General features: G+C 38.4%; 1 protein-coding gene across 4 annotated transcripts in view; it reads left to right on the top strand.

Annotated features, from left to right (window-relative positions):
* Window positions 1-17,724, top strand: part of LOC148356887 (phosphatidylinositol-binding clathrin assembly protein) — a 33,035-nt gene extending 15,311 nt beyond the window's left edge. For 2 of the 4 annotated variants that reach the window (XM_088348328.1, XM_088348326.1), the window contains 12 exons: window positions 798-883; window positions 954-1,077; window positions 2,142-2,278; window positions 2,656-2,756; window positions 3,403-3,513; window positions 7,580-7,720; window positions 7,796-7,826; window positions 8,641-8,773; window positions 9,186-9,209; window positions 13,152-13,208; window positions 13,376-13,492; window positions 14,171-17,724. In XM_088348328.1, the coding sequence (XP_088204454.1) occupies window positions 798-883; window positions 954-1,077; window positions 2,142-2,278; window positions 2,656-2,756; window positions 3,403-3,513; window positions 7,580-7,720; window positions 7,796-7,826; window positions 8,641-8,773; window positions 9,186-9,209; window positions 13,152-13,208; window positions 13,376-13,492; window positions 14,171-14,185 (1,077 nt within the window). In that variant the 3' untranslated portion in view covers window positions 14,186-17,724. The remainder of the gene's footprint in view (window positions 1-797; window positions 884-953; window positions 1,078-2,141; window positions 2,279-2,655; window positions 2,757-3,402; window positions 3,514-7,579; window positions 7,721-7,795; window positions 7,827-8,640; window positions 8,774-9,185; window positions 9,210-13,151; window positions 13,209-13,375; window positions 13,493-14,170) is intronic. The other 2 variants (XM_088348329.1, XM_088348327.1) reach the window with 2 other exon arrangements.
* The last annotated feature ends 3,452 nt before the right edge of the window (window positions 17,725-21,176 follow it).

Below are 21,176 nucleotides of genomic sequence, written 5' to 3'. Positions count from 1 at the left end.
TTTGCCATGCCAGCCTCAGTCTTCATCTGCATGGCTCCCTCGGCTGGGTTTTATTTATTTTTTTATCCCATCGCTGTTGTCTGCAACGTTTTAGGAACGAATAACCACAATGCAGGAGGCAGAAAGGTATGAGTGGTAAACAGGATGATCTTTTCCCCTGTTGTGCCAAACACTTGTTTCATAAATAATTAATAGCAACACGCACCTTGCTGGCGGGTGTGTGTCCCCCAGCTAATATTGACTCTGCTTACAAGGTCCACTTCTCCAAGCAAACTACTGTCTCGCCCGCCGCAAAATATTTCCAGATGTGCGTGTTAGCACATTCTTGCGGATGGTGACGTTGTCAAAATTTCTCTGTAGAGGAAATTGCTCTTGGTGTGCTGCAATAAGCTAAAGCACAGCCCAACAGTGGATTTTTGATAACAACGCAGCTGCTTCGTATTTTACACTTCTGATCAACTCTTTGACAATGGGTTAATGAGAACTGCACAAGTGCTTCTTATGAAAGTTCAAGGAAGCTGAAAATAACACACACACACACAGTAACCGCATTTTTTCTTTCTGAATACTATCCTGCTTTTGTTCAAAAGCTTTATAATGCTGCTCACCATGTCAATTTTTGCTGCATGTTGCCATGGCTACCTTTTACTGCCTTATGCACTTCGTTGCCATCCTTAGAAATCATACTGAGAAGTATGAGTGTGTGTACTCTTTAATGTGTGGGGGGGCAATATGATAAAACGTTTTTTGGATTACATGGAATGCTTCTCCTTGATTGCTTCTGTTTCCTTCTGAAGGCCCCCAGCAGCCTCCTGGAGGCGTTGGAGCAGCATTTGGCCTCCTTGGAGGGCAAGAAGACCAAGGAGCTGAATGCCGACGCCAGGTGAATATTTGAAGATTTCAGTGCCTCATAATCGGCACTTATTTTCCTCTGACATTCTCTCGTCTCACAGAGCATCCACCTTGTCAAGCGCTGTCTCATGTCTTGCCTCCACTGACATGTCTTTCGCCCGCATGGATGAAAAGGAGAGACAGCTGGCCCTGGAGGAAGAGCAAGCCAGATTACAGGCTCTTAAGGTAACTTGTTCCAAGTGTTTTTTCCTTCCAATTCAGTCAGTGAAATAAAGTGAGAAATTTGCTAATGGAGCCAGATCCGTTTTTCTCACTCAAGTGATGCCCACATGGACTCGACACGGACCACTAGTGTCCATCTGGAGCTTTTTCCATTTGTTCCTCGCTGCACTGCTGGAGTGTAAATGAACAGGTTTCTTGTTGGTCTTCGTCTTTGCTTTAAACCGCACGCTGCTGTCATATGTAAGCGAGTTGATGATTTTTAATTCTAAAATAACAAATGTGGCTCCTTTCAAAGTTGAGACTGTTTAAGAATGACTTGACACAGATATAGCATCATTAAAATGTTTTTATGTCCATTTGAAAAAGTGTCACCTCAACCTAAGTTTCATGATTTATTTTGATTAGGAAATTTAATAACTTCATAGACATTTATTGGATACAGTCTGAAAACCAAAAATTTTCATGTTTAAAATGTTAACAAAAGTGGGCTTTCATCTTAGGTTGCATGGTGTTTCAAGCCTACAACATTCTGCCCTCCAAGCTATATTATTTTATTATTGAAGTCATGTAATGTTTGCTTCTCTGAATCCCGCATCAGAGGTCATGAACCAACTAAAAATTTTCATTGATTTGACTCTGGTGGCTTTAATGAGTCCTTTTAACCACCTAAAAAGTTGTACAATTTATGTAGAGGTAGTAATGGCGAAAGTGATGGCAAAGCTTGTACTGGGTGTAATAAAAAAACTAATTTAAGGTATCTGTACTTGTGAGACTGACAAAACTGCTGATGGTAGAAAGGACATTAATGCAACGGGAGGATAAAAACTTAAAAATTGCCATTAGTTTCATGCAATTCTAAGGAAATGTTTTCTATGGGGATGAACTAATCTTTCCTTTGAGTAATCTTTCGTTTATTTTCGGGGGGGGGGGGGGGGGGGTAAATATATATTAATTATCAAAACCACTTGTGGTATCAGAGTTTGGTATTCGTATCAATGCCTATTAAACATGCTTATTTGTAGCATCTGTCTGATTGCTTGACAATTTTGTGTATACTTTTTTCCCAGGATCAGCGTCTGAAGGAGATCTGCATGCAAACTCCGCCTTCTGCATCCCCCAGCAACCAATCCATAGGCAGCGTCCACAACAACAACCACATCGCCCAAACGCCAGAGTTGTTTGGATCTGGCCTCCCAGCTAACAGGTGCAATAATTGCTCTAGTCTCAATTTGAAGCCCTGCTTTGGCCCCATAGGCGGATGCCATTTTGTGGCATTACCCACCCTACCAGATGCAACTGTAATATATAATGCGGGATCATGAATTTCTCCTTGGAGAGAAGTCTATAACTGTGAGCACTTTGAAGTTTTTTGAAGTGCCCTTTTTATTCCCGAGCAATTAATTATTCACGCCCAATCCAGTCTAGTTTTCGTCTTTCTTGTTGACTTGATTATCCACTCGCTACCCCCAAACCCCATTATTCCAGCCTGTAGTCTTTCCTACTCCTGTGCAATTTCTTTATCTGTCGTCTGCCTAACAACATGTCTTATTTTCTCACGTCTTCTTTTCCGGGGCTCCTCAGTGTTCCCAACCTGAACAGTGACTTGTTTGATCTCCAGCCAGCCTTCATCCCTGCGGTGCAGTGCACTCCTTCCATCTCCTCTGCCAACAGTGCCTGGGGAGGTACGCCACACACACACTACCACAGACTTTGATTAGGATATGCTCAAAGGAACTGCTTCAGACACAAAGATATGCAAGTAGATGTGGTCTTCCTCCATCTCTCCATATGTTTGTCAACGTCATCACACACATGCCATCGTTGTGCAGCATTCTTCCCTCAATTCACCATACTGCCATTTTCCGAATCCCATTGGTCAGTTGCATCCACAAAATCAGCTTTACTCACACCCTAGATCCTGAAACATCTTCATTTATGTGTTTTGACCTTTTCACAAAGGAAGATCTTAAAAAAGTAGCAGGGAGACATACAGGACCTTACTAGCTTCATGGCTGAGGGCTTTTAACTAAAGACCCCTCCACCTCCCGCTTTAACAAAGGTTAGCAAACTTGTCCTGAAAGAACCTTTCCACTCGAAAGGTGTATCATGAATTTCTTCATGTGGAAGATTAGCTGTCATTAAAAAACTGTTAAACTGTTAAAATATTGTTACTAAATTACTACAAGGCAAATGTGGACTCTCCCTGAGGGGATTGATCACTGGAAAACTCTTTACTTGATGTTTTTGTCTACATATTTTTATTTTTGGAGAGGAACGTGGTCATCCTAAAAGAAAATGTTACTTAAATAATGGAACTACATCCCCTAGGACTGGAGAGCCATCCCTCGCAACCCGATGCCCCTACCATGATGGTAGATTTCGATGCCGTGTTTGGGAATAAGATGACTCCGGCTAACAATGGAACGCTGCCAGCAGCCGGTAAAGCTTTATACCCATAATGTCCTCCAGGGCTGAAAACTAGTAGCTTTTGGCTTCATGGGCAGCGCCAACATTAACCCTCGTTCTTGCTACTTGTTGCTGCTACACAACGGGGCCTGGGAGCTTTGCTACCTTTTTCTACAAAAACACTGAAAGAATCAAGTGTTAGAATAAATTATTTACATATTTTTCTTAAAAAGAGGTTAGTCTTCTATTGGCACAAAATAATTCTCCTTTGCTGTCTTGATTACCACATTCTGACTTTGGTCTACACCTGTTCAGCTACATTTCTTGTTCAACCTTCCTTCTTGTAAGCCTGTAATCTTGGTGCAGTTATTTTTCAGTGGATCTCCGCTTTGACAGTTCCCATCCATCAGCATCACCGCTGAAACCTGGCTCGCTTTAATCAGCCAGCTGTTTTACACTAGCCACATATTCATGTGCTGCTCAGTGTGTGTGTGTTTGTGTGTGTGTGTGTGTGTTTTGCATTGCAAATAAGATTCCAAACCAGACAGAAACATGTCAATGCTGACATTGGTACTCATTTTGCACCACCGTGACAATTCTTTTTGACCAGTCGCATAACAAAAATATGATAAACAAATTATCTGCAAAATACAAAAAGGCCATTCAATGACTGAAAAGATCCACAAAAATAAATTCACATCTGAATATTTAGCAAGTACCAATGTCTGTTTTGCAAACAGGCCTATACTGTGAGGTACTGTCTCTGAAAATGAGAAATTGTAATAGGTGTATTATTATCTTCAATGTATTAAAAAAACAAAATGTCATTCATTGTGGATTCATTAAAACCCCAAAATACTTGTGGCCCTTTTGCAACAGCAGGTTACCTTAAATACCCATTCAGCTCATGCCTTCAGGGTCTTCATTTATAAAAAGATTAAACTCATCTGGGAAGAGATTTGTAATGACAATCATGTAAATACATCATACTTTGAAGATTTGGATGGCGGCTGTTTGGCGATGTAGTATGATTTTCATTTCACCTAGTTGTATTCCAATTCATGAATTCATACAAAAGGCATCCATCTATCCATCCGTTTTCAGATAAAAAACACAGCTCACTGAAGAGGAGCAGCTTACTTTCCCCACCACTTATTGCACGCTTTTTTTGTTTGTAAATTGCATTCTACGACTTGATGGAAATATTGATTTGAATATAATGAGTTGTTCAGCTACAACTTGTGACTCTCGTGTGTTGTGTCGGCTTTGTAGAAGTCATACATGGAAAGCTACTTTTCAGACATCTACTTGACTCGCAGAATCTTACCATCTGCTGTAATTTTTCTTCCACCTTCTGTCTTTTTTGCTTTCTCTCTTCAGTTTCAATTTGTCTGTTGCTTTAGCTCCAGTGTTCATTTTGCTTACGAAGAATCACGCAGCCAACTCTGTTCCCTTTACTCAACCCCTTGAAAGACCTTCAGCGTGTATTCACACTCATCTGAAACGCAGCAGATATCTCTTGTGAAAGCGGTCTTTTGTTCTCCCGGCATTTGCATCAAACCTTACCATGTTTACTCTCTCAGTAGAGTACTCAATGTTTTATCACTTTTGCTTCACATTGCCCTCTATTTTATTGTCTGAGAGAGATTTTTTTTCCTTTACATCACCTCCCTCACACTTATTAATCAGTTGTATTGAGTAGCCTTCACAACAGTGCCTAAGGGTTTTTTCTCTATCTGAGCTACAACTAGACAAATTCGATTTCAAGAAAATTATCAACTTAAGTATGCTACTGATTAACGTGAAAAATATTCCGATGCCAGTGAAATACATTTTTTTGTCATGGACCGGATTCATATCAGTGTTTGCCTTTTATAGTTTGGAAGAAAATTGTCTTTATTGTCATTGATAAAAACATTGTGAACAATCTTTACAAGGGAATTAGATGGGCACTTGAAACATGTCTCAAAAGTCTTAAGAGATAAAAAGAAAAAAATGGGATGAATTGGCAAACATTTTACATTTGGCTGGACTAAGTCAAAAGTGCGTCAGAACACCTGATTAATAACAATCATGATCTATATTGAAAATCATCGATAGATTTCCCACCTATCAATTATTAAACTAATCAGCAGCTGTTTTTAACGATACCTTTTTGAAATTCCCCAACTCCTCTAAAGCTCACTTTTTCAATACAACAACAAATATTTTCCAATCATTATTGTTGATCTTTTCAACCAAAATAGCCCTAAAAGAAACTATATTTGGGGAACCTTTTGACACACACGTTTTGTTTTCTAGATTGAGCCATACAATATATTCTAAGACAAAAGACAGCAAAACTGCCAAACCTGCTCTCCAGACAAAAGATTATACTTCAGCGCATTTATTTTCACTGTGTGACATTTGATGATTTGACAAAATCTAAAATCTAGCTTGTTTAATGGGGTTTGTTGGTGTGACACCTTGAATATAAGCTAAAGTTAAAATTGTGTCTTATATATATTTGACCGACGCCCTTGAATTAAACTAATATCTCTGTTTTAGCATCCAGGTATCACAACAATTCTTTTTTTTTATTCAAAAAGAATTGAAAAAAAGTAATCAGCACATCAAATGGTCAAATAACCATGTGCAGAATCCCCGGATTCCCTTCTTCCATCGTCACAGCAGGAAAAACGTTCTCTGGATGTCTTGTGTCAGCACCGCTGTCAGAGCAACCAACCACTTCCCAACTAAGCCTTATCCTGCTTCCTTTTCTGCATTCCATGAAGTCTGTGTTCTGTTTTTGTAAAAATTTCGAGCTTTGTTGCCCCTCTCACCACAGCTGTTTCTGTCAAACTTGGCTTGAGGCGGCTACTAGCGGAATTACTGACTCATTAGCTCAATGAATGCTGACACAGGAAGTTGTTAACACGGCCACCTACCCTCATGCGCCAGCACACCGATTGCTTGCTGTTATTTGTGCCAGAATTACTATTAGTCCCCCAACAAAAAAACACATCCGTGCTTGCAAGGATATGGCTGTAATCCCTCGCTTTTTCGCGCCTTACACTTTGGAGTCCTTAATGCTTTGTGGGTTGAAAATTATTGCGTGATCCAATATTCTCATTTGCATTTGTATTCTTATCAGGAGGTGTGAGGTTCTTGCCTGCCTAATTTAAATGCTCGGTTGTGGCCATGATCCATTATTCCATGTCGATAATTCCTGAGTGCGCGGGCCAGCAGAAAGCTTTTTTTTTTTTTAACTCTGTTCTGGCCACTGAATTGTGCCATTGTAGCCTGCCTAAAATGAAATGCACGCTTGTGGCCGCAATCTATTATCCCTGGTTGACTATTGCTGAGAGAAGTGGTAATTTTTAGGGGGGGAGTCCAGGCCGCAGAAGCGTGCCATTGTGGTCTGCCTGAAATGAACTGGACTGTTTTGGACGTCATCTATTACCCCTAGTCAATTTCACTGATACCAGGGGCTGGAAGACCTTTTTTTAATGCGTGGTGGCTCTTTTATCTTCTTTCCACATAAAATGAATCCATGCAGCCACTATCCATGATTCCCAGTCAACTATTGCTACAAGCAGGTGTCAGAAAAGCGCATATTCTTCTGGCCTGCTGCCTTTATTGTGCTATTCTGTCGACCAAAAAGTGAACTGCACTAGTGCAATCGTGATCATTCCCCCCGATAACATATTGCTGCAAGCGAGGACCGTCAGAAGACACTTTTGTCGAGAGGTGGGTCGTTCTGGCCCATCCAAAATGAAATGCCTAGTTATGGATGTGACTCGTTATCCCTAGTTGACTATTGCTGCTAGCAGGGAAACCTTTTTTTTCCGGTTTGGGCACTCTAAAGAGTGCCATTGTGGCCCGCCTAAAACTAATAGCTGTGTCGTGTCATTGGAGGCAGCTCATTTTTTTTCATCCTTTTGCAAAAAATGAAAATCACCCATGCAGCCTTAATCTATTATCTCTGGTTGACTATTGCTGCAAGCTTGGCCAGGCATAGCACATTGGAAGGGGGTGACATTGCAGATTTTCTGCTCCTACGTTAATGGCAATAAACAGGTTATTACAGTAGATTTTACAGTTTGTATCACCACTGCAGGTTTCGACACCCTAGGCGACTTGCTGAAACCGACAGTTCCTGTCCACACGGCCCATTCTCTCCCGCCTCAAATGGTCTTCCAGTCTGGAGGAAAGCTGCTTGCAAATGACCTAGACTCTTCTCTGGCCAACCTTGTCGGCAGTGAGTAAATCATGCTGTTTTGTTGAATGTGTCTTGTTGGTTAGGTTTGTCATCAGCACAGTTTTCTTTCTTCAGATTTACAGTTTGGTGGAACTCCATCCAAGAAGTGAGTCTGATGCATTCTACTCGAACCTCTTTTTGGATCAGCAATGTGCCGTTTGTTAATTCACTAAGTCTGTACCCCCCACTCATCTTCACTTAAAATAATGCACTGATTTGACAGTGAGAGCGTGCCTCATTGTGTGCTGCTAATGCATATTTACGCTTAGAGTTAATAACCAATCAGTAATTCAACAACTAATCGATTATCTCATTCATCGTCTGAAATAGATTGAAGTGTCCAAATCTTGGAAAAAACAGAAGTAACATTTTTTCGCCCTGACACCATCGATTTGCTTTTACTTTTTTGCATATTTTCCTACAACTACTGACCCAACAGGTAATACATTCAAACCTATTGATCTTTTCCGACAATATTTTTTTTCAACAGTAAATGATTTTTTTTTCCCATGTTTAAAACCGTAACATTAAAAAAACTAAGAAACATACAGGGAAAAAAAAGTTTTCTACAATCTCAATAGAAAATTTAGTTATTTTGAAAAAATTAATGGAATAATCAGAAAATGAACCAAATATTATCATTTGTTGCAGGCAGATAGGGGTACAAATATGCAGTATGATTCGACTGCTAATATAATAACATGTAGACTGGGACTTCAGGCTGGCTTGGCTGCTTTACATTGTATATATGTTGACCATTTCCCAAAGAAATTCCCACTGTGAGTAAGTATATGACTTTTACCCTCTGGCAATCCTGTATTCTAGCTCCAAACTACTTGAATCTCCCTGTTGTGCATTTGGCTCAATCTGTTGGGAAAAAATTTACTCCTGATCTTGCATATCTTGTGCTGCCCATCCAGGCCGGAGATGCAGTGGAACCAAACGGGTGAGAAGAAACTGACTGGAGGGCAGAACTGGCAGAACAAGACCATGTCCACTACCCAGTGGATGCCTGCCCCCATGGTCCCCCCACCCATGCCTGTGCCGCATGTGGTAAGATAAGATGCATATGTGAAGGAGTCTTCCTTACATGTTTGTATGAAGACAATCTCAACAAAAACATATTGTGTGTTTTTTACTGACCATTTCCTTGCCCTCATTTCCCCGAATCAGCATCTCGTGCACTGCTTGACCTCCCCTTGCACTTCTTCCGGTTATTTTGCAGAGCCTTTTCCCTTTACTTCTTTGCTTATTTTGCATTTATAACAGCCCTGTTTTGCTCTGTCATCTGCTAGCTTTGATTTGTCAGAACTCTACCCTTGAGTGAGGGGGTCACTCACTCATTTGTCTCTGCCCCTCAAGTGTTCATTCTTTTGTTTTTTTTTCTCCCCTCTTCACTCCACCTTGCTGTTTATCTGTCTTATCATCTTTTTCTGTCCTTTTTTCCTGTTGCATCCTGTCGCAGAATGGAATGTTCTATACTAGTTATGTAAGTACCCATCCACTAACACGGGGTTCGGGAATCTTTTTGACACAGAGCCATATTAGCAAAATATGTTTATTTTATTTTTTTATTTGGAAAGAGCCTTACCATATATTATATAACAAAATTCAGCAAGAACGTCAAACCCTCTCTCCAGACAAAAGCTAATTTTTCAGGGCATTTTATTTCTGTGTGACTTTAGATGATTTAATAAAATTTAAGAAGTAATAGTTCCCCAACCCTGTACTAACAGTTACTTGCCGGACAAGACTCCTTTTCTTTGTCGATGTAACATTAGAAGGCAAACTTTCATGCTTCTCGAAGGTATTGGTGGTCTACCCAATTAAGTCAATTCCGCCGTTGCACTTAATGAGTCAGAACGACACTTCTTTGCTTTGGTGCTGCCAAGTCAATTGACATTTATTTATATAACCCTTAATCACAAAAATGTCTTAAAGGACTGCACAGGATTACAATAACACCAACGATCGTCCGGAAACCTGTCTCGTTTGTAAGGAGTCAAGTCAAGTCACATTTATTTACACAGCCATTAATCACAAAAATGTCTCTTTGAGACGCCATGTGATTAAGGGCTATACAAATAAACAATTGTCAATGTAAAGGATGTTTAAGCATAATTTTTTATTTTCCAAGTGCTTATTGTGGTTGCTCTGCGCATATATTTACATTATTCAGGACTGTGATTTTTTTTCCTCTAATGCTTTCATGCATATTGGATTTATTGTAATTCAACTCAAAGGTGCGGTGCGTTGTTTCAGGTGTCCTTAAAAAGTTGAAAGTATATATATTTTTTTCTATAAAGTAAGTGTTGACCAGGTTTGCTACGAACGATTATTTTAATAATTAATTATATAGATAAATAATTTTCGATAAATCAATGAATCTTAATTTTTATTTTTTTTGTTTCCTCTTTATTCAAGTATCAAAGTTTTGGAAAAATAGAAACATGGTGCACAAAACTTTTCTTTAATAGAAAACAATTAAAATCCATAAATACGGCACAGACGCTCCCCTACTTGCGACCATTCGACATACGAAGAACTGTAGATACAAACATTTTTTTGGGGATGTCAAAAATATCCGGACATTGCTGTTAGTTAGATTTTGTATTTTGTGCACCTTTTTCTGAGTATGGGACAGTATTGTAGTGCTTCTTTCCGCCGCTACCGGCGTGTGGCGCTGTGAGAGGTCACCCAGCATCCACCCCGAAGAAGAAATCCGGCTTCCTCTTCCTAGTTTGTGTGTAAAACTGTTTCTCCCGCGCGCTAAGAATTTTGACATTTTTATTGTTTAATGTACATGTGCATCCATTCAATAGTGTAAATTGTAAAGAAGAGGTGAGCCATTTCATTTGAAATGGAAGTGGAATATGGAAGCTTAATGCTGTTGAGAAAATGGTTGATCGCTTTTTTTCGTCAACTTTCTTTCACGGAGGAGGAAATCACCTAACTCTTGAAGCCCATCTTTCAAAAGTGAGTTAAACGTCACTTTATAGGGCATATTGTTTTATGAAATGTTTATTTTTGAGTACAATACAATACAGGGTACTTATACAATCCTTAAACATACTTATACAAACCTTAAATATACAAAATATAGCACTGAAGCAACTTACGAACAAATTCAACTTACGATTGTTGGGAAACATATCTCGATCGTACGTAGGGCAGCGTCTGTATATATATTTGAAAAGTACATTAAAATTATTAAAGAAAAAATGTAAATAGATTTAGTGTTGTTTGGTGCTGACTGTAAATAATTTTATAGTCAAGTCATGTTTATTTGTGACGCCCTTAATCACAAGGAGTCTCAAAGGGCTGCACAGACCACAGATTATTGCGAACCACAGAAGTGTTCCGCTGGTTCGAGAGCGTTCTCCATCCGGGCACTGGTGTTGTGGAATGCTCTTCCCCCTGAGATCCGATCTGCTGCCTCAGTGGACATGTTTAAGTCTAAGCTTAAAACTAACTTCTACTCTATAGCATACGAATAACCTAAACTTCTTATATGTAATAACTTGTGAAGCCCTTTGAGACTATTTGTGATTAAGGGCTATACAAATAAAAATGACTTGACTTGACACAGACTATTATCACACCATCCCTTGATCTAATAGGGATTTAAGTTTCACTACATCTCTTAATATTAAAATGTTGGATTTTACAAACAGTTTCTATGTTTTTCATACCTAGCGTTATGCACAATCCTAATAGCTTTTCTCTATAATCGAATTTGCGATTCTATCTTACTCTTATATGTATTTCCCCAAATCACTATACAATAACTTATATAAGGCAAATTGAACTGTGTTATTTAAAGGGTTTTTAGGACAAATATGTCATTATCTCCTCATGACCACATTGTCTGCATTTTATTGTACATTGAATGTTTTTATACAGCATTTTAGTTGAATTTTGGTATCTGAAAAGTGCTCTATAAACAAATCTGGATTTTGTTCTAAAATGACCCGGTGCATCAAAATACATTTTTTTCGGCGCCCTCTGACGGATCAAAGGGGTGTTACAAGCATGCACTCTTATTTGCATTGAATAGAAGTGATGAGAGACTCATACATCGATGAGAGTTTATTCGAGTGTATACTTGATGCATGAACTGTAATCGTGACTTTGAGCCAAGAGATGGTGGCAGAGAGTAATAAATTTGCAAATTCCGGACAGCACCTATGAGTATTGCAGGCCTGTTTTTCTATAGTTGATTATGGCCTACAGCTTACTAGTAAACTTTAGCATTATATTCAAACATTTTTGAGAAAGGGTAATTGAGTTTTTGCCATCATTAGCAATATTAAAACAATAAAATATATTATTTCCCTTGCCTAAAACAAAATACATGGTTGTAGTCGTGATCCATTATCCCTGGTTGATTATAATAGAATAGAATCGAATATACCTTTATTGTCATTGTTACAAAATGGGTTAACATATTGTGACAACGAAATTGGGCATGACACTCCAGTTTCACACATTCACAGTGAGGTAAAAAGCCAAGAAGATAAACGAACAGAGAAGATAAGGTTATAAAACAAGGAGTATAAGGCTATAGTTATAATTTACATGATATTTACACAAGAAATGTCGATTACTGCTGAGAACAGGGATACATTTTATTTTAGGTTCTGGCCGCTAAAACTTGCCTGCGCTGCTTGATTTGGAATAAAAATTGTCTTTATTGTCATTGATAACAATGTTTACAAGATTAGGCATGGCACTCCAGAATACAAACTTAGAAAATACTTTAAAGAGAGAAATAAGATAAAAATGTCAGATGAATAGGGAAGAATATTTACAGGGTAATGCAGGTGTGACCTCGAGAACTACATGTTCTGCCTGTTTTAGGAGTTTACATCTGATACCAATCACTAAGATTGACATCAAGCTCCTGCAAACAAGCTCATAATTTGCATCCACCGGAGTTTGAGAAGAGAAACTACCAAAACATGCAGGACCGGGTTTGCTACCCTTGGGGTAGTGCTTGGAGACTGGCCAAAGTTGTAAGTGTATTAGAAAGATAGGTTTGTAATGAACTCCAAATGTTTTTTTTTTTATTATTGCATTACAGAAAAAAATGTAATCACAATATTTTAATGTCCCGAGGTAGTCCTATGAGTTGCTTCTTGGTCATAGAGAAATATTGGGTTAAACATAATATTCGTTACTGTGACACCACTACTATACTATGCTTTTTCCGCCATTGGAGTTCTGCTCCTTGTTCGCACACAAGATTGGTAATTACTTTTATTTCTTCCGGTGTCAACAATTAATACTACTGGCCATTTAGCAAGTTTTCTAAACACTAAATCTCATTAACACCATCAAATTCCCAGTGGGCGCTGAGGAATGTCGTATTGTGCCTCAATTGCTTTTTTTTCCCCCGCTCATATCTGAGTCATTTGCCATTTTCTTTAAGGCTCCAGCTCCTGTGGCTTTTCCAATGACGACACCACAAGTGCCTGTGTATGGAATGGTGAGTGCACCTATGTTAATTATGCATAACATTGATTTTTTTTCTTTCTTACTGTATGTGATGTGTATGACATTGTGTTTGGTTCAGTTGTGTTTAGCTTGAAAACAATTATATAAAAAAAAGATGATTTTAACGATGGTGGCTTAGTTTTACTTAATATGTTTTAGGTACCTCCCCATGTGGGTCAGGTGGGTGGGGTACCGATCATGGCTCCTCAGCCAATGATGTACAACCAGCCTGTCCTCAGACCCACTAATCCCTTCTCAGCCATGCCTGGAGCCCAGGTGAGATTGACTATCTTTGCTGTGCAAAAAGGGCTAGTAAATGATAACAGTATCATCTTCACAATTTGCTGGCTTCTCATCTAATTTTTTCAAGGCATGATCTCTCCTATACCAAACCGATCCCCCTTGAATTTTAAAAAATAGGTCATATTCATATCGTTATTCATATTGTTGTCCCGCACGGGTAGTGGACCAATAAGAGTTAAAAAAAAAATTGGCAAAATAAATTAAAAAAAAAAACAAATACAGGAAAATGTCCATTTCAAAAAGTGATATAAAAATGGCATATACATGGTGTTAATTGTACATTACGAAAAAAAAACACTTTGAAGGAGTGGGCCACAAAGAAGAACCTGGGGACAAGAAAACAACATTTTAAGAATATTTGTGCTACTATTCTTTTTTCCTTTTTTCTATTTTATCTTGTTCAGCACCATCTTTGTAAGTCTGTGTAGACAGGAGATTTTGAATTTGGCACCAAAAAGTCCATTACACAGCAAATGCCCTTTTTTTTTTTTAACCAAGAGACAGTGATCGATTCATAAAGCGTTGAATGTGACATTTTTATTCCTGTTGCTTTATTGGATCTGCCACAACTTTTGAGGTGGCACCAAATGTAACTGTTGGGCTGGTGTTTCCGCAAGAAACTGCAAAACTAACTTTCCGCCTTTTTTTCAGATGCAGTTCATGTAATCCAGTCAGGCTGGGGGTGTAGTCCAGTGCCAAAAGCCACAAACTAATGTAAAGACGACAACACGCAAGAGGAGCAATTATTTGATCAAGCTAAAAGGAAAAAGACTGCACCACGATCGGAGGGATGGTCCTTGTCTGGAGCGCCACACGAGTGTGTTAGGGTGTGTATGTATGCATGGAAAGCTGCATTGCTCGGGATGATGCGAGGGTCTCTGCTGCCACATTAGCTTTATTTCATACTGGTGCTCTTTTGTCCCCTTTTGGCTACGTCTGCCTGAAATTGTGCGACTGATAGTGTGTGTGTGTGTATATATATTGTTGTACTGCGTGGCTGCTTCAGACAGGCATCCTCTGAATAATCTGTCCCACGCACACCTTTTTTTCCTTTGTTTTCTGTCCAATCGTTAAATGCCATGCCGAATTGCAGACCCAAGTTTTGGTGAGCCAATGGAGTGATTTCTAGAGCTGAGTTGTGTATAGTTGTCATAGTTTCCACTAGTGGTTTATTGGCCCTGTAATAGAAGCCAGCAAGTTGGGGGGACGGGGTCAACTCCCTTTTTCAAGCCATCGTCTGATGGTGGAAGTCAACATGTTGACCTGGAAAACCGATCACCAGTATAGCCATGCGCCATGTTAACTGAGCTTTACAATTTTAAAAATTGTTGATCTTCCACGATAATTTATCACAGTATAAATCAATACTGTACATACTCGCTATGGTATAGGAGCCAACCCCCTAAAATTACTTTAAGAAAGCCACACACTAAAATAAATATATACCCGAATATATAAATAAAACAGTACCTGAACAACGTTAATTATTAAAATATGTAGATAATTGGGAAGAATGTTCCGGTAATAAAGTTAAAAATAAAAAACTATTTACTGTACCTATAGGGAGCGCTTCGATGGCAGAAAATCTAACATCATCCTCATATTTTTCGATCGTTTCCTTTGACTCGTGGGTTTTTCTCTTTTTCTTCCTTCTCACTTTGAACCAATTATTGTTTCCCAAAAAGGCAATAAAACGCACTAGATCACAGTAAAATGAGACGTGGTCCCTCTCAAACTCAATCGGGCCGCTGTTAATCAACTGAACAGTAAGAAGAGATCAGGTTAGGAGAAGCATGAGGACAAGGCAAGGCAGTGGTCCATTGGGTGGTTATGCCTGTCTTAAGCCTCCTTGTGTTAAATTTGGTTGATGTGCATATAAGTTGACCATCTCATTTCAATATTAGATTTTTTAGTAAATTCCCCTTGTATGAGGATATCTGAATCTTTCAAAAATGTAGTATAATACAAATTACATCAGAGTTGCAGCCTTCTCAACTTACGACTACGGCCAGCAAATGCTTTTTTAATTCAATGTTCAGCACCGCAGTGTGTAGCAGCCCGGCAAACCCTTACTTTAGCAAGTTAGCAAGCGGTGTCACTCTCACAAAATCAAGCTACCACTACACTAAATCTCTCCAGCAGATGGCGCCATTATAAATGATTTGTTTTGGAACTGATTCTGGTCGTTACTCAAATGTTAATTGCAGTCAGATTATTACCGTAATTATTTGGTTTTCAAACAATTTGGTGGGATTGAATTTTTTAAAAAACAATTTTGGGTTTTGTTTTGTTTTTTACTTGTTTACGGGGATTGTTTGTTTTGAACAACCCAGAAAGTTTTAGTTCAAATCAGCCCCAGTAGTGGACCGACCCACCGTTAACCCAAGTTGGGTTACTTTGAACCCAACCTTTTTTGAAAAAGCAGGCTATGTGCTTAATGTTTTGCTCTTTTTATGTGTGTGCCTGTTTCATCAGACATTTGAAATCACGTTAATTGCACTGATTCCATTTAAGTGTCTTTAACAGTTCTGTTTTTGTGTGCGCAAAAGCTCATCACAAGCGGTAATGATTCATATCCTTTTCTTTTTTCACGGAGGGCTCCTCGTCAAAGTCACGCAAAGTCCACGTGCTTGATTTGCACCTAGCGGTCGGGTTTACTTTCGAGTGTCGAGAAACAAACCCACTTTGTGTAAACACATTAGACACTTTCGCAGGTAACCAAAACGTTCCTGCCATGATTTTATGGAGGAGCAAACCTGTCATATGTAGAAATAAATGTATAAATAAATAAATACCTACAAATACATGCCATATATGAATACATGAACACATAAATAAAACGTGAAATATTTAAATATATTATATAAATGAATTTTATTCATTTATTTATGTATTTTGTCATGTATTTCACTAGTTTGTTGTAATGATTGTCATGTATTATGTCAAGTATTTAAGTTGTGTATTTTGTAACAACAAACTTTTATTCAAATGAGGAGGCGGCCCAGTTGCCGGAGCTCTTCGCCTATTGGTTGATCAGAGATGAACATATCGGCTAATTACACAGATCAACGAATAGATGAAAAGTGTAACCAGTTTGAAATGCCTTCTCTTTTAAATAGAATTTGCTGTGACAAAATACATGATGGAATACGCGACAGAAAATGCAACGAAATACATGAAAATATCCATCACGACTACGCAACAAAATAGATAAATAAATAACTAAATATATGACTTCACCGTATTTTCTTGACTGAACGGCACACCAGATTATGAGAAACACTCTCAAAATATTATTTTGTGTGTTTTTTGTTTGAAATATAAGGTGGAATAGACTTTAAGGTGCATGAAAATAAAATTACAGTAAAGGTCAGAGTTGGATTAACAAAACATCAAATAATAGAAAAAAACATTGTATTATGGAACTTAAATTTGAGGAAATATGGGTTCACAACTTAATTAACCTATGTAGAATAATTTTATCGAAATTATGCTTTTTGATCATAATGACTGTACTTCCAGTCTAAAGGGCGTACTTTCTAATTTCTGGCAAATACTTGTTTTTGTAGGTGTGCCTTGTAGTCCAGAAAATATGGTATTACGTTAGGGGTCGTGAACCCTTTTGACCTAAAAAGCCCCGAAATATATATATACATCCATCGCTCCATTATCTGCACCGCTTATCCCCAGTAGAGTCGCGGGGGTGCTGGAGCCCACACACACACACACACACAAGACGAAATTCAACAAAACTGCCAAAACCGCTCTTATTTCACTGTATGGCATTTAATGATTTGTGAAATAATAATTCCAGAGACTATGTTCCATATAAATATACCATTTAAAATGCCTTTACACAGTAACTTAATATTGTGGCTGATTTTGACCCTCATTTTTGTTCTAAATAATGGTTTTAAACCAAGGTGCAAGCAAAGTTATTTTTAAAAATGTCACAAAATACTGCAATGTTTAGGTATATCGTCTAATTTACCTTTGGCATAGACCGCGCTGATCAAGCGAGCTAAGGGACTGCGGTGTGCACCACTACCGCTCACCTATCAAATTGCTCTGAATGGTTTACTGTCATTTTGAGGGGTTTAAAGTTTTTCCTGTTGGTTTTCGTCATCAAGAATCTCAACAGTGAACATACATAGTTTCATTCTTTCAATTAAAGGATTTCTTGGCTACCTACTGGCAAAATGGTATGTTAGTGTGACACCCTGACTGTAAACTGGAGTTGAGAATGTGCCTTATATCTACTGGACTGAATCAAGGGTTATCCCAGTGTCGCTTGGGCTTTGCATGCACCAGAATCGTGATTGGATCATCCAACCTCGGAACGCAACAGAGAAATGTGCAACAATTAAAATTAATGTATGAGACGGATTTACTCATAAAAGAGCCATATATGGTTCACGTACCAAAGGTACCAGACCCCTGATTTAAAGGATTCCTTTGCAACGTAATGCCGGAATGGAGTCTGTTGATGTGACTCACTGACTGTATACTGGACTGAAGTTTTTTATATATTCAGCATTGCCTTTGCTTCGTGAGCACTGAAATTGGCTTCACACTAATTATAAGTGGAACAGCGAAGACGACATTTGCATGGGCTAATTTTTATCTCCGAGCCAGATGTACTCATGAAGCCATGAGCCAGATTTGGCTTGTGAGCCACGGGTTTCTGACCCCTGTCTTAGGAGATTTATCTCTGTATTACTCATATGGCATATATCTATAGGTATTTATTTATACATTTAATTCTACATTTGGCAGGATCAGTCCTCCATACGGTTTGAACAAAAGGACTTTTTCCACTCCCAGCCCCCGTCTAGTGTTTCATCCAGAACAATGCTCATCCAATCACACCTTTGGCTCTTCTGTGTGTAGATATGTAAACACTAATCAATGCTCTTGCTTGTCTCTGCCCATCCCTGTTGCTCTCGGGTAGATGTCCGACGCTTCTCGGTCTGGTCCTGTGTTAGCATTAGTTACTGTAGGTGCAATCCATCGATATCCCGCCTTGTCCTGTACCGCTCTAGTTGCTTTCGATTTTTCTCGGATTATTTTTGGGAAGTGACTTAATGCCACTACCTCTTTTGCATGTTGAGCCACTTTCATCTGTGCCTCTGTCTAAGCAGCACCTGAACGTCCAAATAGTCACGATTTGTTTGGAAAAGAAGGCCGATTGTGTTCTTTAACAGCTGATAATTTCAGTTGAATTTTTTTAAATTGTATATTATTTTATTTTAATTTCACAAAAAGTCAAAGATTTAGCCAAATGAAATAGCAATAGTTGCATTTCTTATCACACAATGTAAATTATCAGGTATTTTAGTACTGGAAGGAAAGAGGAAAAAAGATAAATGTGGATTTCCGTTTTGTTAATTTACATTTCATGTGTATGGCTGACTGTTCAGACAATCGGAGAGACGAGGCCAAATGAGTCTATAAAGCCTGCGAAGAGAAACAATATGCAACAATTGCCAGGTTAGCTAGCGTGACATTTCAACTGCTAACCTTAAAACCAATATGTTTGGTAGCACAGTTTATCTCCAGATACAAGTACAATAGAGCTACCAAATACTATAGAATGTTCCGTTGTTTCTGACGCCAGTTTACAGCTTATTATGGAATACCCATTTTCTGTGAAAACTACAAAAATAGAATCAAAATCAAGAAATGTTCATTTTACTCTTCTAGAAATTGATCTTGGTTTAAATACAAGGGCTAGTTCAATACCTTCCCAGCGTGTCTTTAAACAAAGCGTGCCATTTTGAGAAATTAATCAAGACTGCAGGGTTTTTTTCCTGCAAATTTCTATTGTCCAAAAACCACGTTCAACCTAAAACTGGTGCTCTCAAATGCTACTACGAAAGTTTTTTTCAAAATCTTAAAATTCTCTCCATTCTAAAATATGTATTTCAATATTTGGCAGCACCGATACTGTAATGTTCTAGGTTTTTTAGTACTGGAAGGAAAGAAGAAGGAAGAAGGTGGATTTTGCGTGCATGGCAGAAAGATGAGACCAATTTAGTCTATAAAGCCCTCGAAGGGGGACAAAAAAATTATGCAATGATTGCCAGGTTAACAAATGTGACATTTTAACTGCTATCCTTAAGAACCCTTTATGTCAGATATTACAGATTTTTTTTCCAGACCAATACGAGTACAACAGAGGTCCCAAAAACTACAAAATGTGCATTTTCTAGGAAAAACTACAAAAATTTGGAAATAAATCTAGCAAGTTCCTTTTCATTTAAACAAAAAAAGCTAATTCAATACATCTTTAAACAAAGAGTGCCATATAGATGAATCACTCAGTATCAAAAGTCCTAAGAAGCGCTTCCTAACATAAAAAGCTGATATTAAATGCAACAAGGATTCTTTTCAAAATCTTCTTAAACAATTCTAAAATATGACTTTCAATATTTGGCAGCTTTCCTGTACAACGTATCAACTCTTGAGTAGTCATCGATAACATCTTACACCCCACACTTCTCTCACAAAGCAATGACTCAAGTTTGAGAAATGCTTCTTAGAGTTATTCTCCATGATCAAATTTTCTATTCTTGTAATTCTTATGTCTGGTTTTTGATAGTAAACAGAAAGCTTTAAGAGGCTGTCCCAAATGCCGATATCTTAAACCAAGACTCTTTATTGGCTGCGCTTGCAAGAAGTGCAACTATGTATTGGCTGCGCTTGCTAGAAGTGCAACAACTAATCGATTAATCGACAACCCATCAGGATGAAATAAATCCCTACTCAGCACTTTGCTGCCAAGTGTATATTCACTCCAGCAGCTCGACCACTTCTTGCAGTGTGTGTAACTCTCCTCGGTTTGTGCAATTTCCGTCCGTCAAACGAAATCCGTAGCATCCGAAAGGCTCGTTTTGTGTCATCAGCAGCAGAATGTTTTTTTCCCCCAACTTTCCTCTGAAAGTAGATTTTAAAAACCACATAAAACCTCTCAGACTGATGGCAACTACTCTTCCATCTTTTTTTAATTCAAATTTCCTCTGCATGAGGCCCGTTCTAAGTGATTTGACAAATTTGTTTGGGGGGGTTGTGTTTACTTTGCCGATTGGTCAGTTCACAATTGTCAAGGGGAGTTCTTTGTCCGTGTTCTGGCTCCTTTATCCCTAGTTGAAGGGAAATCGAGGATGAGCCTCGAATATAATGTTGGAATCAGTGAGTGCATGGTCATTGATTGTTCTTTTTCTAGAAAATAAAAAGCATGATGTGATGGTGACCATGATTGAGTTTTACAGTTCACAGTTGTATTTCTTTCCTTTTTTTATTGTGTAAACCACAGCAGCAAAGCGTCCCCAAAGATGTCCGGTCTTCAGTTGGTTTTGTTGTGATTCTTCTGCCATCTACAGGTCTTTTCTTATATTGCAAAAATCTAAAACGCGGTGGCAATTTCCCCCCATTATAATCATGCTCATTTATGCTTTTCTGGTAAAATATCAGCACAGATGTAATATTGGCGCTCATGAGATGCCAAATGTGTTTTTGAGCCCGTGCCACCTTTACAATCTGTTTCTTTGTACATGATTTCTATTTATTTAATGGAGAATTCTATGGATCGTTATCAAGCATGGAAATGGCAAATGGACAAAAAATGCAAATCACAGGCTTTTATTTTACAGCAGTA

This window comes from Urocampus carinirostris, chromosome 11, assembly GCF_059441175.1.
Source record: "Urocampus carinirostris isolate Australia breed hairy pipefish chromosome 11, RoL_Ucar_1.0, whole genome shotgun sequence".
Classification (NCBI taxonomy): domain Eukaryota; kingdom Metazoa; phylum Chordata; class Actinopteri; order Syngnathiformes; family Syngnathidae; genus Urocampus; species Urocampus carinirostris.
This window is presented reverse-complemented; position numbering and strand designations above follow the sequence as displayed.